The sequence below is a fragment of the Dermochelys coriacea genome, chromosome 6, assembly GCF_009764565.3.
Source record: "Dermochelys coriacea isolate rDerCor1 chromosome 6, rDerCor1.pri.v4, whole genome shotgun sequence".
Taxonomy (NCBI): domain Eukaryota; kingdom Metazoa; phylum Chordata; order Testudines; family Dermochelyidae; genus Dermochelys; species Dermochelys coriacea.
The window spans coordinates 2,396,309-2,416,633 of record NC_050073.1 but is presented as its reverse complement, the minus strand read 5'-3'; the positions used below and the strand labels follow the sequence as shown (position 1 = coordinate 2,416,633).

The window sequence follows — 20,325 nt, the reverse complement described above, 5'->3', positions numbered from 1 at the left end:
AAAGATCTGCTCTACTTCAAATAGGAGTTAATTTGCGGAAGGTGCACAGCTTGTGTCTGACTAGATGATCACAACGATGCAAGGAACCGCAGCTCTGCCCTGTTCCCTCCGGCACAGAGTCACACGGCCTTGCCGCCTTTCAGAATCGGCACTTTTAATCGGTATCACAGCGAGATACACGTCCAGGGTCTGGTTCCCCTGGCCACCCCCGAGGAGGGGAGTCAAACCCACATCCTGCCCCACCCCCACCCCCCTGAAATAAATGAGAAAGCAGGCAAACAAAAACCAGGGCTAGAATTGGCATCTGCCACGCGCCGTGGGTGGGTGGGGAATCCAGCATCCAGGTGCAACCATAAAATTCTTCCCCTGTCCAAAGTGTGGAGGGGTGGGGCTGTTGAGATGTGGGGGGAGCGATTCTGGGGTCATGCAAAGCAATAAAAGTCTTCCCCCCACTTCAACGCCGTCCTTCGATTTGGTTTCTTGAGAAGAAGGGAATGAAACAAGGGTGAGAAAACGAGTCTGCAAGGTGCTGGCAACGTGGAGCTACCAAGGGAGGTACATGCGCCGTGAAGCGTCCGTTGCCTTAAAAACCTGTTTGGGGTTGGTCGACCCATGCCCAGCCCACAGAATAAAGAATCCATTAGGGTGCTCCCGGGGCGGGACTGGAATAACCAGCAGGAGGCGATGTCCCATCCGTAAGCACAAAGTCCCGCCCCCTTGTGGAGATGCAGGGAACCCAGGAGTCCGGGGCCGTAGGTATCCAAGCACAGAGTGACGGGAAGCAAAGCCGATGTCCATGCGGAGGGGGCCACTGGCCAGCGAGAGGGGGGCATCTCTAGATGCGGAAACTCTCCTCCTTGCCGTCAATGTGTTTCAGACGGAGGTACACGTCGGTGCCAATGCCCTGCAGGGACTGGATGCGCAGCGAGCCCCCCAGGTACTCGGCGTATGCACGGGAGGTCGGCAGCCCGAAGCCAAACCTGTGGCAGAGACAGACAGATGGGGGGGAGGCGGTGTAATCACACTGGAGTTATAGATTGAAACTGTCAGCTCTTCGGTCTACCATAATACACCTAATAAATAACGTACAGCACCTAGCACAATGGAGTTCTGGGCCATGATTGGGCTCCTAGGCACTACGATAATATGCCTAATAACATACAGCACCTAGTACAATGGGGTTCTAGGCCATAACTGAGCTCCTAGGCGTGACCATAACCACAGCTAATAAATAAGAATACACACAACCATAGGTGCTGACCCTGTGTGTGCTCTGGGGCTCAAGAACTCACGAGAAAAAAAACTGGGGAGTGCTCAGCACCCACCGCTCGCAGCTGTTTGGCCGGGCTGCCGCTCAGCTGTATGGTAGCTGGCTGGAGGCGCTTGGGGGAGGGCAGAAAGCAGTGGACGGTCAGGGAACCTCGGGGAAAGGGTGGAGTGGGGGCAGAAAGAGGTGGAGGAAGGGCAGGGCCTCAGGGCTGAGCACCCACCGGGAAGAATAAAAGTCAGCGCCCATGCATGCAACATATTGTAAATGGCCAACACGGAGATGCGGTGGTGTGGTCCTGGGCCGGGAAGCAGGACGCCTGGGTTGTGTAGGAGGGGAGCGCGGTCTAGTGGGTTAAAGCACGGGGGCTGGGTCTCAGGACTCCTGGGTTCTATCCGCTCCAAATCTCCGTCCTGTTTCACCACTTCTGGGAGCAGAGCCACCTGTCTGTGGAACCAACGGTGGCGGGGCAGAGCCACCAGGGAATTGTTTGACAACTCGTCTTTTCGTCGAAGCACACGGGATAAACAAATTGGAAACGGACAAAACGTTTCAACGTTTTCCCAAACGACAACGTTCCAATTTTCCCGTTTGAAACCCCTTCGACCTTTGAGCTCATCAGACTGATCAGCTGGCGAAAACGGTTTGAAATCACAGAACGGTTGGACAGGAAAGGACCCCGAGAGGTCATCAAGTCCGGCCACTGTGCTAAGACCAGGACGGAGTAAACCTAGACCCACCCTGACAGGCATTTGTCCCACCTGTTCTTAAAAACCTCCAACAGTGCGGATGCCACAAGCTCCCAACTGGGGGTGAACTAGCCTTAACGTTAGAAAGTTTTTCCTAAGATCTAAACGAAACGTTTCAATGGACCCAAATGGGGGGTGGGGGTAATCAGCTTTTCAATCCAGGGATGTTGTCAAGATTTTGATTCGGTGAATCTCTTCAAACTCTCAGCAATATTGGCAGGATGAGGAAACGCTGTTCCGGCCCGGCTCGGCGGATCCCGGCAGAGGACCCATCCAGGACGCCCCGTTGGCGGAGGATGCCGGGAATGCTACCATGCAGCTGGCGTCGCGGTGGCTCGAAGCGCCAGACTCACCCGTGCATCGGGCCTGACTGGCCGCTGTTGACCATGTCCACCATGTTCCCAAAGAGGGTGTTCATTCGGGGGTCTTGGACGCTGGACTCCGCCGTGGTGAAGTGATAATCCGTCACCTTCTCCAGGTGCTCGTGGGGGATCCCGCCACCCCGGTCCGAAATCCTATCGGGGGGAAACAGGGTCCATTCGGTACCGTGCAGCCGACACACCACGGCTCATCCCACTTCCACCAAATCTAGCTGGTCCCCGCCCGGGACAGGATCGTCTATTCCCCGACAGAGATGCCCCATCTGGGCCCACCCGATTTACCACCAACATTTCCCCTTTCTTAATTTCGGCCCCTGCCTCAGCGACCCCGGAGGGACCCTCGCTGACGTCACCGGGGGCGGGATTCCAACCTAAGCCGGCTGTTGTCACAGCCGGCACGCGGTACCTGATGATCAGGTCAATGTCGTTGTTGGCGATGGTGATGACAATGTCAGGCACATTGTACGGAGTGTCCAGGTGAGATTCCATGGTGGCTCTGGGGAAGGGGGAGAGTGAAAAATGTTGCCTAAAATCAGGCCCCACCCCGCCTATCCACCCAGTGCCCCCTAGCGGGGAAAGGCCCCGTGTCCATTCCCTGCCCCCACGAGCCAGCCAGTCCCCTGCCCTGGGGCTGGATCAGAGCTGGCGCCCCCTAAAGAGGAAAGGCCCCATGTCCCATTACCTGCCCCCCTGAGCCAGCCCCTTTGCCATGCACTGGGTGGACGGGGGAGCTCACCTCATGGCGTTCTTGAGCAGCTCCGGCAGGATGTAGTCGAGGGGCATGGGGATGAAGGGGAAGCGAGCAGCCACGTGCCCATTGATCCGCACCCGCGGGGCGTTCCCGTACTTGTGCTCACACAGACGCCTACACCCAGGGAAAGGGGGAAGGAACAAACCAATAGCCAGGCTGGGTCGGTCACTCAACCTCCCCACCGCACCGGATCAAACCTGATTCCGACTCCCCCCAATCTAATCCACCAGATCCAATGCCCCTGCCAGAACTGGAGACAGAACCCAGGAGTCCTAGCTCCCAGCCCCCCGCTACTCTAACCACTAGACCCCACTCTTGTTTATATGGACAGATGTCCCCTTCCATTCAGGATGAATGAACATCCCCAACGCCCCAGCCATATCTCAGGGAGTTCCCTAGACACATGCAGCATCCAATCATCTACCCTTAAAAAAAATCTATTCATAAAACCCGGGTGATTTTTCCTTGCCGAGCTCCAGACACATCTCGGCCGGTTAGTGATGAAACAAGAACAGCAGGCTCTCTGCAAGCCACCGACTCAACGGGAGAAGGGAACCACCCTGTACGAATCCACCTGCCGATCCAGCGGAGCGACACTTGGAGGAAGAAGACATTTCCTCCGCTCTCCCGCCACGCTACACTTAATTCGGAGCAGGGCAAAATGTAAAAGGTGCAACTCCAGGCTGCCTCCATCAGGTGGCGCCACAGACCGCCATTATTCCGTACCTTGCAAAATCCACCCACTTCTCAATGATTTTCTTCGGGGAGAGACGGGTGCAGATGATGCCCACGAAGTCCGGCTGCCAATCAGACAGAGAGCACCAATCAGGCAAGGCTTTAACCCGTGCCCCATGCCCTGCCCCCCCTCCCCCCCAAAGCCAGCCAGTCCCCCGCTCTGGGACCGGAGAGGAGCCAGCGCCCCCTAGAGGGGAAAGGCTCCATGTCCATTTCCCTCCGCTCTGAGCCAGCCAGTCCCACACCCTGGGACCGGAGAAGTGCCAGCGCCCCCTAAGAGGGAAGGGTCCAGACCCAAGCAGGGTGGTTCCATAATATATTATGAATTTCCAGGGGGCCGACTCTAATCCATTGGGGGCAGCCAGCTATTTTGCGTGTGTTGCCCATTCTAGGGCGGCAGGGAGCCAAGGGGAATGGGCGAGCAGGGGCCAGGCCGTACCTTTTCCTCATGCAGCGCCAGGTGATGGATCGCCAGCATCCGGATCCCGAGCCGGGAGGTGAGCGTCTTGTCTAGGAAATAGCGGATAACCTTCTCGTCCTGACACGGGAGGAGAACAGCAGCGAAGGGGTTAACAGACAACAGCTTAACAAACAGGCAGAGAGGACTCAGGGGACCTGGCCTGCTGTGTGATGTTGGGCAAGTCATGTCCCTGCTTCATGCCTCAGTGTCCCTATCTAAAAAACGGGTATAAAAATACCGACCTCCTTTGTAAAACGCTTTGAGATCTACGGATGGAGAACATGAGTTAAGTACAAGAAATCAGGACTGTGCTAACACCGAGGCGACACCCAGAACCAAAGCCAAATACTTCCGTATGGCTCGGACAGACAGGGTTATTTATGAGTAATAACCAGAGACAATAAATGGATAAAAAATTTAAAAAGCTTAAAAATAAACATTGATATTCTCCATGGAAGCCACAAACAAATAAAAATGGAATTCCGCCAAGCCTAGACATCGACAAGGGGCTTAAAATATTGAATGATTATTCAAAAATAATCATAAACGCAATCAGCATAATGGGATTTAAGGAGCTAATACAATGCAAGAGAAAATCAACAAGAATCAATAAAAGATTAGTAAAAGATGAATACTGATGATCGGAAATGAGTATAATGGAGGGGAAATACTGAAATAAGGATAATTAATCCAAAATAACAATAAATACAACAAGCATAAGGGGAATTAATAATTGATAATAAAATATGTATTTCCCAGTTAGTAAAATATTAAATTACAAACACAGAACATAATGATTTAGACATAAGTAGGTGGAATATTGACAAAAATCCGGAAATGATGATAATTAGTCATCAATAATAATAGACATTAAAGGTACTAGCAAAAATGATCATTCTAAATAATAATTAATAAGCATTAACTCAGCAGTGACAGTGCGTGCTATAATCATTCCAAATGCTCATGTAGTACTTTTCATCAGCAAATCTCACTTTACGAAGGATGATATCCGTCTCATTTACAGATGGGGAAAACGACACACCAATAGGGGACGTGACTTAACCAAGCTCACCCAGCAGAGCGCATAGCAGAGCTGGGAATGGAACCCAGGAGTCCTGGCACCAAGCCCCCGCACTCTAACCTACTAGACCCCACTCCCCTCTCAGAGCTGGGGAGAGAACCCAGGAGTCCTGGCTCCCAGCCTCCCCTGCTCTAACCCACTAGACCCCACTCCCCTCTCAGAGCCAAGGGAAGAACCCAGGAGTCCTGGCTCCCAGCCTCCCCTGCTCTAACCCACTAGACCCCAGTCCTCTCCCAGAGCCAAGGGGAGAACCCAGGAGTCCTGGCTCCCAGCCTCCCCTGCTCTAACCCACTAGACCCCACTCCCCTCTCAGAGTTTGGGATAGAACCCAGGAGTCCTGGCTCCCAGCCCCCCCTGCTTTAACCCTTCTCACAATCGCAGCCCCCCCAATACCTGGATGTGTTTACGACACTCCCGCAGCCCCTCGGCCAGCAGCGTCACCACGTCCTTGTGATCATCCAGCAGCTGCCGGACCAGCTTGCAGTACTGGGTCTCTGCCTCTTGGTCCTTGATCTAGGAGGGGGACAGGACGGAAGGGACATGAACCCGTGTGGAAGTCAGCGCCCCCTGGAGGGGAAAGGCCCAGGCCCCAGATCGGAGCCGGTGCCCCAGAGAGGGGTAAGGGCCATGTCCCAATTCCACCAAACCACCAGCATATGGTAAATTTATTGTGTCACCTTAGCCATATAGACCGAAGGCCAGAACAGCAAAGAAAGAAAGAAAGAAAGAAAGAAAGAAAGAAAGAAAGAAAGAAAGAAAGAAAGAAAGAAAACGTAGATAGATCGATCAATTCAGTTGAGATAGCTGGATGGGGCATACAGAGATGGATGGAGGGATGGATCCAGTCGAGATAGATGGCTGGTGTGTACCGATGGATGGATGGATCCAGTTGAGACAGACAGATAGCAGGTAAGGGGTGGATGGATTCAGCCAAGATACATGGCTCACGTCTACAGGGATGGATGGATGGCTACATCCAGTTGAGATAGGTGGATGGGATGCACGGGGTGGATGGATGGATGGATGGCTAGATCCAGTTGAGATAGGTGGATGGGATGCACAGGGTGGATGGATGGAGGGATTGACGGATGGATGGATCCAGTTGAGACCACCGGATGACATGTACAGGGAGGGATGGATGGAGGGACTGATGGATGGATTCAGCTGAGACAGACGGATGGCACGTACAGATGGATGGAGGGACTGACAGACGGATGGATCCAGTTGAGATACATGTACAGGGACGGATGGTGTCTTCAAGGGAGGATGGAGCAATGTGGAGTTGGGTGGATGGAGATGTGATAACCTAGGTTAGCCTGACCCTCCCTGCAGATATTCAACCCTTCGCTCGATTGGCCCAGGCACAGAATCAGTTGGCGATGGGGGAAGGGAACGTATAACCTGTTCCCGTATTTTAACTAGCGCTTTGGGTGCTGGGGGCCACCCGGTAACCGAATACTCACCGGAGGGAATTCGCTCAGCATCTGGAAGGCTCGGATGTACAGCTCATGCTGAAGGACGGAAAAACGAATAAGCGTAAAGCGAGGCAGGGAAACACTGACTGGCAGCAGGGTTACCTGATAGAGCACAGGACTCCTGGGTTCTATCCCCAGCTCTTGGAGGGGAGTGGGGGCTGGTGGGTTAGAGCAGGGGGGGCTGGGAGCCAGGACTCCTGGGTTCTATCCCCAGCTCTTGGAGGGGAGTGGGGGCTGGTGGGTTAGAGCAGGGGGGGCTGGGAGCCAGGACTCCTGGGTTCTAACCCCACCCACACTACAACCGCCAGCTAACCCCGTGTCCCCTTCCCCCTCACGGTGTCCCTCAGCTGTGCCCCCGCTCAGGTACGTACCACATGGAGGATGGTGGGGTTGCATCCGATGATGAAGGGGAGGCTGCGGAAACCCTTGATGCGATGGGCGATGCGGACGGGCAGCTCACGGTGAAGGTAATGGGCACTTTTCTACAGGAGGAAGAACTCAGAGTGTAATTGACCAGGGTCAGGGGACAGTGGCCAGAGCAAGGGGGCTGGGAGCCAGACTCCTGGGTTGTATCCCCAGCTCTGAGAGGGGAGTGGGGTCCAGTGTTAAAGCAGAAGGGGCTGGGAACCAGGACTCCTGGTTTAATCAAACTAAAGAGGTAAGGCCTGTGCCTGATTCTGTTCTTCCTCCCTTAATCCCGACCCCCTGCAATCAACCAGTCCAAATTCTCCTTCACTTTCTGTCTTAAACTATTTTGAAGAAAAACTTCACGGCTGTTCCCCAACTGCCCCCACCCCAGAGGTGGCTGCATCTCAGTGCTGGGTGAGCCTTTCCTGTGCAGAGACTTGGATGAAGGTTGCTACTATCCCATCAGTTCATTTAACGAGGCAGGATGTAACACGCCGGGCGATCTGCCTGGAAACAGCCAGCAAACCTTCAGGCCTGGGCAGACTGGAGAACTGTGCTAAGCAATGAGGCAACAAGTGTGTCAGTTCTCAGCTGCACACACACAGTGGGATAGAACCCAGGAGTCCTGGCTCCCAGCCCCCCCTGCTCTAACCCACTAGACCCCACTCCCCTCTCAGAGCTGGGGAGAGAACCCAGGAGTTCTGGCTCCCAGCCCCCCCGCTCTAACCCACTAGACCCCACTGCCCTCCCAGAGCTGGGAAGAGAACCCAGGAGTCCTAAGAGATCCCAGCCCACAGGCTGAATGACGCACTAGCTGGGTGTGTCCTGGCATCTGTCCTGCTCAGGAGATGCTGGCACCCATCTGTTGGCATCTTTAGGGCTGCTTCCATCCATCCCTCACAGGACCCAACCTGCAGCCTGCAGCTCCCCCCACCAATTCCAGCAGAACTAGAGTCAGAGTGGCCAGAAGCCAGAACTCCTGGGTTCTATCCCTGGCTCTGGGAGGGGAGTGGGGTCTAGTGGTTAGAGCAGGGGGCTGGGAGCCAGGACTCCTGGGTTCTATTAGTAATTCCCTGCGTGACTGGGTGATCCTTTCCCCTCCCCCCGTGCCTCAGTTTCCCCTGCATGTATAACAGGGATAGCACTTTTTTCCCCTCTGGTAAAGTGGGGTTCAGTTGGAGCTCTCAGATGGGCCAGGTGGGGGCATGCTGGGGGGCTGTGCCGGTCCACAGCTTACCAGGAGGTGGCTGCCATCCTGCGACCGTCCCGAATACAGCATGGTGGTGGGCGTCAGTCTCACGGACGGCTGGGAGAGAATGGGAATGAGGCGGATTAGTGAGGGGTCCAGAGCACCCCCTGAGGGCAGAGGGGGGAACAGCAGGTGGAGCATGGCAATACAGCTGTAAGGCACGGCCACGCCCAGGTGGGGCATGGGGGGTGGGTCTGTGGGGTGCCCACAGCAGAGGTGAGGGAGGGAGGGAGTGTAAGATGGGGAAAGAATGGGACAGGAACGCCGAGAGAATGAAGGAGGAAGAAACAAAAAAGGAATGAGAGGGAAAGTGGATGAGGGAGAAAGGAAAGAGAAAAGAGTGAATAAGAAAAACAAGAATGCATGAGGAAGAAATAAAAGGAGCACTAGTGAGGGAAAGAATGAATGAGACAGGAAAGAAAAAGGAGAGAAATGGGATTTAATGGGGGAGAAATGACAGGAAACAGAAAGGAGTGAATGAAGGAAAGAAAAAAGAGAAATGGAGAAAGAAGACTGAATGAGGAAGAAACAAAAAGGAGGGAAAAGATGGTGAAAGAAGCAGAGCAGAGGGAGAGAAAAGAACCAGACAGCAAGAACGGAGGAGGAAGGGGCTTGATTCCATTCCTCAGGAGACCCCCACCTGGGGCTGGACACCCCATCTCTCCAGGGGACCCCCACACAGGGCTGGACACCCCCCCCCAGAGCCAGCACATTACACACACACAGAACAGCCAAGTGTCAGGGTTGGGGTTCAGGAAGGGGCAGTTTGGGGAAGGAGGAATTGGAAACCCCAACACAGCAAACATCACCAGGCTCTAACACAGGGGGGGACAGCAGGCTAAATGGGCCCATGGGTCTGTTCTGGGCCAGCAGGGAGAGGGCAAGATCCCAGGCTAGATGGGCCCGTGGGTCTGATCCAAGTGGCAGGGAGGGGGCAGGATACCAGGCTAGATGGGCCCTTGGGCGAACCCTGGACTTGGTCGTGCCAAACACCTGAGCTGGCAGTCCCCGCGGCTTTCGCTGCCAGGAGGCACATGGGAGCCCAGACCTGCTGCTGGGACCAACGCCCCAGATTCCCCGGTGCTGAGCCAGCACCCGCCTCGGGGTGCAGAGCAGCTCCAGCCGTCCTGATGCCTTCAATCTGCAGCGCCTGGGAGGGCCGTGTGGGTAACGGCTCCCGTCCCCCCAGCCTGTTCCCTTGTGCGGCTGTTCCCCAGCTACCCCACCCCAGAGGTGGTTGCATCTCAGCACCAAGCAAGCCGACTTCGTTCCTCAGGAACTCGGTCTCACAATTCAGCCCCGTCTTTTAACGGGCCGGGGCCCAGGATCAGGGCCTCCCCTGGCTGAGGTGCGGGCTCTTGAGAGAGGAAGAACAAGAGTTGCCAGGGATACCTAGGCAACCGAGAGGGTTGCCACGGCAATACCACTAACTGCCCAGCAACGGGGAAGGGGCTTTCAAAGGATGCTAACTGGAAAAAGCAAACAGGAAATCAAAAGTTGCGAATGCAATGCGGGGGGGGGGGGGGGGGGGCTTCTGATCGGCCTCTTCAAGGCCGGGTCAGAGCTGGCGCCCCCTAGAGGGAACAGGCCCCGTGCCCCATTCCCCACGCCCCTGAGCCAGCCAGTCCCTGCGTCTGGGGCCAGATTGGAGCCGGGGCCCCCTAGAGGGAAAAGGACCCTTAATTTCTGACTCCAGTCTTCAGAGTAGCAGCCGTGTTAGTCTGTATTCGCAAAAAGAAAAGGAGTACGTGTGGCACCTTAGAGACTAACAAATTTATTAGAGCATAAGCTTTCGTGAGCTACAGCTCACTTCATCGGATGCATTTGGTGGAAAAAACTTTTCCCGATGAAGTGAGCTGTAGCTCACGAAAGCTTATGCTCTAATAAATTTGTTAGTCTCTAAGGTGCCACAAGTCCTCCTTTTCTTTTTGACTCCAGTCTATTTCACTAAATCCAGATTAATACCTCCTGGACGGGCAATGCATCCCTTCTTCTGTGGCACGTGCGTGCGTGTTTTATTTGCCAGCAGCTTCATACCTGGAGAGCGGCTGAAATTAATATTTAACTCCCCTCTAGTACAGGGGACGGGCAGAAATTCTTCAGCTCGTGGCCTGGTTTCTCTTAAGTAAATATTTGGCTGCTTAACGTTGGCTCACGCTGCCAAGGTTCTGTTTTCCGCCCGCTCTCCCCTTCCTATTTAACACAATGGGACCGACTTACCCCGCTACACATCCCTTGTACCAGGGAATGAATCTGGGTGACTAGCTGCTGTGTCAGCGTGGGGGAAAGGAGCCAAAAGAGGAACAGATGACTCTCACACAACAAATGGGTCGCCCAGTGCGGAGATGCAGCCACCTCTGGGGTGGGGCAGTTGGGGACCAGCCGGGCAGCAAGGCCATAGGGGGTTCGGCTCAGCTGGCGCTGAAATGCGGCTGACTCTGGGGCGGGGCACAGCAGCCGGCTAAGACGTGCGGTGCGCAGGGCTTTGGGACAGGAAGCGAAAAGGAATCCTGTGTCCAATGGAAAGAGCAGAAGGGAATTTGGGAGAGTAGAATGGAGTCCTGGGAGCTGGAATTTTGCCAGAATCCCAGGATGAATGAGCCCCACCCAGCTCTTTGCAGCACAGCGCCTCCTAGCACCACACTGGGGCAAGGAAGCCAGAGGAGAAGGCCCTCTCCCACACTCCCTGCAGCACAGCACCCCCTAGTGCCACCCACTGGGCTTGCCTCAGTTTCTCTCCTGACTGAGCCAACGCCCCTCACCTTCTCCGCTGCGATGTCAATGGCCGACTGGTTGTAGAAGGAGGTGACTGTCTTGGATCGCTCTCGGGCCAGCTCCACTTGGTGGTTATCCATGACAGAAGTGGACCGGTACCGGAGGGCGGGAGACAGGAGCCGGTTCATGGAGGGGGCCCGGTTGCCTGTTCCCCCCAGCTCCACCCTCAGCAGAGCTTTCCACAGCATCTTCCTGCCTTCACAGACACCTGGAGACGAGAGACAGGAAGGTTCAGAGCAAAGCTGGCACTGGGATGCGACTGCCTCTGGGGTGGGGCAATGGGCGAATAACCAGACATAATACCACACAGGGATGGCTCGCCCAGCGCTGAGATGCACCACCTTTGGGGTGAGGCAGCTGGGGGGAATTGCTGCACTCAATGGGGCGGTCTGGGCAGCAACCGTGGGCCCGATTGTGGTTAGGAACTCTTAGCTGCTCTCATAATAGATGGCCTCCAGAAGTCACTTACCTCAGGTGAACCTGGTTATTTTGTGGTGGTTTCCTTCCTTGCCAACAGCGGGGAGCGCCGTTTCCATCTAAAAGAAAAGGGACACACAGTGGGGATTCATCGTCATGAAGAGATAATAATTCACCCCCAGGACTCCTGGGTTCTATTCCCCTGCTCTGCTCCAGCTTCCTGGTGGCATCCCGGGCCAGTCACTGCACCTGTCTGGGTCTCACTTTCCCCATCTGCACAACTGGGAGATTGATCCGGCCTTTGTCGGTTTGAATGATAAACGCTGCGAGGCCGGGACTGCCTCTCCCTGGGGTCTGCGCCGCGCCAGGCATGACGGGGCCCCAATCTCAGGCAGGCGAAGGGTCTATGCAGCATCCGGTGTGACGGGGACCTCGGCTGGGGCGGGGGGGGGGGGGGGTCTGTGCAGTGCCCAGCATGACAGGGACCTTGGTCAGGGTAATAACCTCTGGGTGTACTGAGAAATTCCAAAAGAGAGAATGTGTGGATTCAACAGGGTAAGTGACAGACAGAAGGGTGTTTATAGGATGGAGGGGGGGGGGGTGTATGAGGGATAGATAGATAGCTTCATGGGGGGGTGTATGGGAGAGGGAGAGAGAGAAGAGAGGGGTGTGTGGGGATAGAGAGATAGAAAGATTCATGGGGGGGTCTGGGAGAGAGAGAGATGAGATGGGTGTATGGGGATAGATAGATAGATTCATGGGGGTATGGGAGAGAGAGAGAGAGATGAGGGGGGTGTGGGGATAGATAGATAGATAGATAGATAGATAGATTCATGGGGGTATGGGAGAGAGAGAGAGAGATGAGGGGGGGTGTGGGGATAGATAGATAGATAGATAGATAGATTCATGGGGGGGTCTGGGAGAGAGAGAGATGAGACGGGTGTATGGGGATAGATAGATAGATTCATGGGGGTATGGGAGAGAGAGAGAGAGATGAGGGGGGGTGTGGGGATAGATAGATAGATAGATAGATAGATAGATAGATAGATAGATAGATAGATAGATAGATAGATAGAGTCATGGGGGGGTCTGGGAGAGAGAGAGATGAGACGGGTGTATGGGGATAGATAGATAGATTCATGGGGGTATGGGAGAGAGAGAGAGATGGGGGGGGTGTGGGGATAGATGGATAGATAGATATTAAAAACTAGAGAGAAAGCGCGCTGTTTGGAGATGGACGGCTAGCTACAGACAGACAGACAGACGAGAGAATGGATGCAGAGGGAGATAAATAAGGAGACCGACAGAGAGATCAGAAAGTGACCGAGACACCTGTTGAAGAGCTGGGGGGGGACGGGGGGGGGGAGCTGGACAGATCACTGAGGGCCTGGCTAGAGAGAGAGCAGATTAAAGAGAAACCAGGGTGACGTGTTTTGTCCTTGGCTTGCTGGATCTGCTCCCAGGGAACAGCCCAGGTGGACAGAGCGGGAAGGGGCGGGCGGGTGGGGAAATGCAGACGAGAGAGACAGAGAGAGAGACAGAGAGAGAGACAGAGAGAGAGAACGAATCAGGGACTGGACAGAAGAAGGCCAAGCACCGACCTGCACCCAAGTGGAAGGAACCGCGGGAGCCCGGTGCCCAAGGAGCAGGTGTCTCTGCCTGGCCGCTGAGTGGGCAAATCAAATATCCAGCGTGGGGTTACACGTGCCCATTGGTCCCATCCATCCCCACCCCCACTAGCCAACACCAGCTGCCGCAGCCAACCAAGGAGCACCCTGCCTATCCGCCCAGAGAGGGGCCCATGGGACCACCCAGGGGTTGGATTTGCTGCACTAGCACCTGGACCGTGCTGCCGAGGGGGTGGGGAGGGCGTCAGAGAGCAGATGGATGAGTCAGACAGCCCAAGGACCTAGGGATGGCCAGACATCCTAGGCGTGGACAGACACCCTAAGGGCAGGCAGACAGACAGACAGACATCCTACGGACAGGCAGACAGAAGGCCAGACATCCTAGAGATGGACAGACACCATAAGGACAAGCAGACAGACGGACTGACACCCTAAGAGCAGGCAGACAGACATCCTAGAGACAGGCAGACAGAAGGCCAGACATCCTGGAGTTGGACAGACAGATGGATAGGCACCCGATGGATGGGCAGACAGACAGCATCCTAGGGACCTATGGACAGACAGACAAGCATTAAGATGGACATGCCAGAGAAGGATGACAGACAGACGGACATTCCAAGGATCTAGGGATGGGCAGACGCATGGACAGAACCAGGATCCCCCAATGCTTCACGCGAGGTCTTTGTTCCCAGTACCCCCTCTCTCCAGCAGCCCCCCAACATCACCCCAAGCCGAGCTACCCCCTCCCCCCCATTCTAAGTCAACTCGAGCTGCTGCTGTGATACACACCCACTCCCCCCCCCCCAGTCAATCCCAAATCATGCGCAGCTGGGGGTGTCATAGGGGGAATCTTTCCTTCCGGGGCCCTGGTTCAAATTCCAGCAGCGGCCAGACAGTGGGGCCCCTGCCAGGCAGACGTCTGGCAAGATAAATACGGTGGGCACAGGCGTCACCCCAAGGAGGGCCAGGGATGGAGACCCCACACGTACCAAAGTGAGGAGAGCCTCATTGACACGGGGTTATTGGTGTGGGGACAGAACCCAGGAGTCCTGGCTCTCAGCCCCAACCTCACTCCCCTCTCAGAGCCGGGGATAGAACCCAGGAGTCCTGTCTCTTTGCCCCACCCCCTGCAAACCTACAAGATCCCACTTTCCTCTCGGAGCCGGGGAGAGAACCCAGAAGCCCTGGCTCTCAGCCCCCCTAGACCCCACTCCCGTCTCAGACCTGGGGATAGAACCCAGGAGTCCTGCCTCTCGGCCCCACCCCGAAACCTATAACACCCCACTCCCCTCTCGGAGCTGGGGAGAGAACGCAGGCGTCCTGGCTCCCTGCCCTCTGTAACAGGCCCGGATGGGTGGATTTACCTCAGGCCACTGGCATTTAGCCCTGGCGTGAACCAGGCACAGAGGGGAGGAACCAGAGAGAATCATACCAGGCCCCACCCCAATTGCTCTGTGCCACCTCGCCACCCACAGAAGAGCCATCTGCCACCAGACATCGAAGAGGAGAGAAAAAATATCCGGACTCCTGGGTTTTCTCCCCAGCTCTGGGAAGGGAGTGGGGTCTAGTGGTTAGAGCAGGGCGGGCTGGGACCTAGGACTCCTGGGTTCTCTCCTCAGCTCTGGGAGGGAAATGTTGTCTGGTGGGTTAGAGCAGGACGGGCTAGGAGCCAGGACTCCTGGGTTCTCTCCCCAGCTCTGGGAGGGGAGTGGGGTCTAGTGGTTAGAGCAGGGCAGGCTGGGAGCCAGGACTCCTGGGTTCTCTCCCCAGCTCTGGGAGGGGAGTAGGATCTAATGGTTACAGCAGGGCGGGCTGGGAGCTAGGACCCCTGGGTTCTCTCCCCAGCTCTGGGAGGGGAGTAGGATCTAGTGGTTACAGCAGGGCAGGCTGGGAGCCAGGACTCCTGGGTTCTCTCCCAAGCTCTGGGAGGGGAGTAGGATCTAGTGGTTACAGCAGGGCGGGCTGGGAGCTAGGACCCCTGGGTTCTCTCCCCAGCTCTGGGAAGGGAGTGGGGTCTAGTGGTTAGAGCAGGGCGGGCTGGGACCCAGGACTCCTGGGCTCTCTCTACAGCTCTGGGAGGGGAGTGGAGTCTAGTGGTTAGAGCAGGGCAGGCTGGGAGCCAGGACTCCTGGGTTTTCTCCCCAGCTCTGGGAGGGGAGTGGGGTCTAGTGGTTAGAGCAGTGGGGCAGGGAGCCAGGACTCGTGGGTTCTCTCCCCAGTTCTGGGAAGGGAGTGGGGTCTAGTGGTTAGAGCAGGGCGGGCTGGGAGCCAGGACTCCTGGGTTCTCTCCCCAGCTCTGGGAGGGGAGTGGGGTGTAGGAGCCAGGACTCCTGGGTCCTGAGGCTATTCACCCACCTGGTCCGGGGGTTGGGGCAGCTGGTTCCCTCTGGGAAAGCAGCGATCCCACTAACAGCGGAACAAGGCTCCGTTTGCCTGGCTGGCGCGGTCGGATTGCGAGTGCTCAGTGAATGTGCATCGCAGCCTTGCCCCCCCCCCGCCCTGTCCTCAGTTCACCCCCAGCAGCTGTGCCCAGTGGGGATGGTCTCCAGGACATGGAGGGGAGGGGCCGTGTTCCCACAATGCAGCCTGTTCGGGAAGAATGACTTTAGCCTCCCCTGCCCCCTAATATACAGTCCCACGTTGATGGAAGGGGGCACCATGTCTTGGGACCCCACATGTCTTTTCAGCTGGCTGCACTGGGATAGGGGTGATATGGGAATAGTGATCAGGGCCATATGCTGGGTATAATGCCTGGTCCACGGCTGCTATGGGACCAGACAGGCTTCCCCAGCTCCAGGTGAGCTTGGAGGGGATACCAGCCCTAGACAGACCGCCCAAGGCATTTGGTGCTGGGCCAACGAGCCACAGTCCATCCAGGCACTATGCTGCATATAAGGCCCACTTGGCATATAAATTACCCCCTTGTGTTCACAAGCTGCCGAAAACTCTCCATCACGAAGATCCAACCCAGCCAGATCTCAGGGCCGTGGGGTCTAGTGGGTTAGAGCGGGGGGGGCTGGGAGCCAGGACTTCTGGGTTCTCTCCCCAGCTCTGGGAGGGGAGTGGGGTCTAGTGGTTAGAGCGGGAGGGGGCCTGGGAGCCAGGACTCCTGGGTTCTCTCCCCAGCTCTGGGAGGGGAGTGGGGCTGGTGGGTTGGGGGGGGGCTGGGAGCCAGGACTCCTGGGTTCTCTCCCCAGCTCTGGGAGGGGAGTGGGGCTGGTGGGTTTGGGGGGTGGGGCTGGGAGCCAGGACTCCTGGGTTCTCGTCCCAGCTCTGGGAGGGGAGTGGGGCTGGTGGGTTGGGGGGGGGGCTGGGAGCCAGGACTCCTGGGTTCTCTCCCCAGCTCTGGGAGGGGAGTGGGGCTGGTGGGTTGGGGGGGGGGGCTGGGAGCCAGGACTCCTGGGTTCTCGTCCCAGCTCTGGGAGGGGAGTGGGGCTGGTGGGTTGGGGGGGGGGGGGCTGGGAGCCAGGACTCCTGGGTTCTCTCCCCAGCTCTGGGAGGGGAGTGGGGCTGGTGGGTTGGGGGGGGGGGCTGGGAGCCAGGACTCCTGGGTTCTCTCCCCAGCTCTGGGAGGGGAGTGGGGCTGGTGGGTTGGGGGGGGGGGGCTGGGAGCCAGGACTCCTGGGTTCTCTCCCCAGCTCTGGGAGGGGAGTGGGGCTGGTGGGTTGGGGGGGGGGGGGGGGTGGGAGCCAGGACTCCTGGGTTCTCTCCCCAGCTCTGGGAGGGGAGTGGGGCTGGTGGGTGGGGGGGGGGGCTGGGAGCCAGGACTCCTGGGTTCTTTCCCCAGCTCTGGGAGGGGAGTGGGGCTGGTGGGTTGGGGGGGGGGGCTGGGAGCCAGGACTCCTGGGTTCTTTCCCCAGCTCTGGGAGGGGAGTGGGGCTGGTGGGTTGGGGGGGGGGGGCTGGGAGCCAGGACTCCTGGGTTCTCGTCCCAGCTCTGGGAGGGGAGTGGGGCTGGTGGGTTAGAGCGGGGGGGGGGGCTGGGAGCCAGGACTCCTGGGTTCTCTCCCCAGCTCTGGGAGGGCAGGGAGTGAAAAACTCTTATCTGAGGTCCAGCGTGGTGCATTTCAGGTCTCGTCCCAGGGTGCCCGATATCAGGGGGCAGGTATGTGCCAGGCCCCCAGGCCAGCCCTTCGCCCCCTAGCCCGGGCTCTTTGCACTCCAGAAGGCAGAGCTGGGGGCGGCGGAGCCGGGACAGGACAGCAGGAGTCCAGCCCTGGCATCGGGGACGTACAGCACCGGCGCCTCCCCCCACCACGGCCAACTCACCGGCATCAAAGCATTGCAGGAGCATCCCTGGCACCCCGCTCCACCCCTCCAGACCCCACTCTGGGGATGGACCCAGGCGTCCGGGCTCCCAGCCCTGCCCCCATCTCTAACCACTAGACCCCGCTCCCCTCCCAGAGCTGGGGATGGAACCCAGGAATCCTGATCCCCCAGTACGCCCGCTCCAGCCAGCCCCCCCTTCTCTAACCACTAGACCCCACTCCTTCCCCTCCCCCGGCCGGCGTTGGCCCTGGGGTCCGAGGCCGGACTCGAACCTGAGGATCAGAAACCCTAGGGCCCGTTTCCCATCCCCTTGCGCCACATGGGAAAAGCAGAGAATGGTACAGCCCCAACCCCCCATTCCCACCGCCACAGTGGTACGTTCTAAAGGGGGCCCTTACCGCCAGATGCGGGGCCTGCAAGGTTCCACTCTGGGGGACCGGAGCGAGCCTGCTGCCTGCGCCGCTGAAGGGGGGGGGGGGCGCCTCAGCCACCGCGCAGCCCGGAAGCAGGGTGTCTTGGGAAACGTAGTTCCGATCGGCAGCCTTCCTCAGGCAAGTCAACAGTAAAGGGTCTCCTGGAGAACTACAAATCCCAGAAGGCTATGCGGTGAGCAAGGGCCTCATGATCGGCTGGAGGCGCAAAGCCTCATGGGGAACGTAGTCCCATAGGGCATCTCCATGCACGTCAATGGGAAAAGCCTGCCGGCCCGCCTGCAGTTCCCAGCATGCTCTGCAAAGGGAACAGGATTCCACCCCCCCGCATCAAACACAGCACAGTGCCTCATGGGAGTTGTAGTTTTGGAGCGACGGAAACGTCAGTACAGAAGGCACCAGGAGCCAGGACTCCTGGGTTCTATCCAGGGCTCTGGGAGGGAAGTGGGCTCGATCTGCAAGCCAGGACTCCTGGGTTCTTTTGTTCATTGTTTCTACTATTGAAAAAGCTAGAGGCCCCAGGCTCAGAGCAGGGCAATATCGTGCAAGGTTCTGTACCAACACCTAAAAAGGCCAACCGTGCGCCAAAGAGGAGAGGGGCAGGAGAGGGCACAATTTAAAAGTTCTGGTGGTTTGCAGCAGGGTTCAGGGCAGGTACTCGAGACAAGGGAGTTTTGATTTCTAGAGCTGCTTCTGAGGTCATGCTGTACAATACTACGTAATAGCAGATGGAGACTGTTCCAAAATTGAGCCACCCAGGAAAAACACTGTAGTTATAGGATTCATATGTGCATTAAAAATCTTAATAAGAAAGTTGTCTTAATATACAGTTAAGAGTTAAGGCCAGGTTGTACAGGGGTAGCTCTGACACTTGAATTTCTTTTTAAAAAACACTCTGAAATTATTACGCATTCTGTCATTGGCTTCTTTGATGGGCTACCTGAGAATAAAGTGCCAGAACCAATCTAGTGAATGAATATAATCCCACCACAACTACATACAGCTGTATTATTACAACCAAACCATGCGATGTTTAGATCGAAAAAACCCTCTCTTTAGTGGGTGATGTTGTTTGGAGCAAAGTAACAGCGTTTGCAGAATTGCATTTCTTTCCCAACTAAAAGACAAAAATGTGTAGAGGTCGGCGTCGATTCCCTTTGGGCTTTAATTACCCAAATCTCTCGGGTATAAATTATTAGATAAACTACTTCAGATAAAATATAGCAGCAATTCTGTTGGTACTACACACTGCTGGCAAGTGTAATTTAGCCATTGTTGAAAGAGTTTTAATATTAATATTGGGGCTTATTAACAATCACAGGGAAATGTTTCAGAGTAGCAGCCGTGGTAGTCTGTATTAGCAAAAAGAAAAGGAGTACTTGTGGCACCTTAGACACTAACAAATTTATTTGAGCATAAGCTTTCGTGAGCTTTCGTGTTGCATCCGATGAAGTGAGCTGTAGATCACGAAAGCTTATGCTCAAATAAATTTGTTAAGTCTCTAAGGTGCCACAAGTAATCACAGGGAAATGTAGCCTTCTTAGTGTAGAAAACGTCCAAACTTAATTGTCTTTTCACCATTTTACAAAGCTAACAACAGGTACACTATTAAATTGGCTTAATTTAAACATAGACTGTCCCTGAACCACTTTTCAGAAAAATAAGTAAAAACCCAAATACAATTCCTAAGGAACACACTTGCAAATGCCACGCTGCCTGAAAAAGTGAAAGCCATGGGAGAACAATTATTAAGGTGAAGGGTCAAAGACACCCCATTGGTTACGTTATTAAGCTTGGAAAGTCCGGAAAAAAATGACTGCCCATCACATATTGTGAACCCACTCCATGCAAAAAAGATAAAAATATAAATCCCGTCAGAAATATGGGGGGCACATGACCCCTCTCCCCCAGGTCCCCTCGGCCAAAGAGCTTAACAGCCAGCTGCATCTGCCTCTTCCGCTGACCTGCTGTGTGACCGCGGGCACATCCCTACCCCTCTCTGTATCTCAGTTTCCCCCCTGTGTGAAACAGCATCTCACCAGGGCCACTGAAGATTAACAAGCTTGAATTTGCAAACTGCTTTGAGATGTTAGGTGGAAAGACTCTAGGGAAGGGGAGATTAGACCTTCACCTACTGACACATGCAATTTAGGATTATGGCACGCAACAGATTTAAGGTCATACTGGCCCAATTGCCCCTTCAGTGAAATTAACGCGCAGGGAAATTTGAACCCTATGCATCTCTGCACCA

The 20,325-nt window shown here is 55.9% G+C and overlaps 1 protein-coding gene across 1 annotated transcript; it reads right to left on the bottom strand.

Moving 5' to 3' along the window:
* Window positions 1–482: 482 nt before the first annotated feature.
* BCKDK (branched chain keto acid dehydrogenase kinase) lies at window positions 483–18,398 on the bottom strand. Its single transcript, XM_038405229.2, has 13 exons — window positions 18,042–18,398; window positions 11,800–11,866; window positions 11,318–11,538; window positions 8,544–8,612; window positions 7,270–7,380; window positions 6,887–6,934; window positions 5,817–5,936; window positions 4,322–4,420; window positions 3,874–3,947; window positions 3,133–3,261; window positions 2,803–2,892; window positions 2,370–2,531; window positions 483–980 (listed from the first exon to the last, which is right to left on the bottom strand). Exons 3-13 carry the CDS (start codon window positions 11,516–11,518, stop codon window positions 836–838), a joined length of 1,248 nt encoding a protein of 415 aa, XP_038261157.1. The 5' UTR covers window positions 11,519–11,538; window positions 11,800–11,866; window positions 18,042–18,398; the 3' UTR covers window positions 483–835.
* Between the last annotated feature and the right edge of the window lie 1,927 nt (window positions 18,399–20,325).

What these genes read in the sequence shown, in the direction of transcription:
- BCKDK (XM_038405229.2), bottom strand. Translation starts at nt 11,518, where the DNA reads ATGCTGTGGAAAGCTCTGCTGAGGGTGGAGCTGGGGGGAACAGGCAAC. An exon ending in ACCCCACCATCCTCCATGTG is followed by an intron (nt 6,935 to 7,269) that starts GTACGTACCTGA and finishes TCCGTCCTTCAG; the next exon opens with CATGAGCTGTACATCCGAGC. An exon ending in GACATTGACCTGATCATCAG is followed by an intron (nt 2,532 to 2,802) that starts GTACCGCGTGCC and finishes TCCCCCCGATAG; the next exon opens with GATTTCGGACCGGGGTGGCG.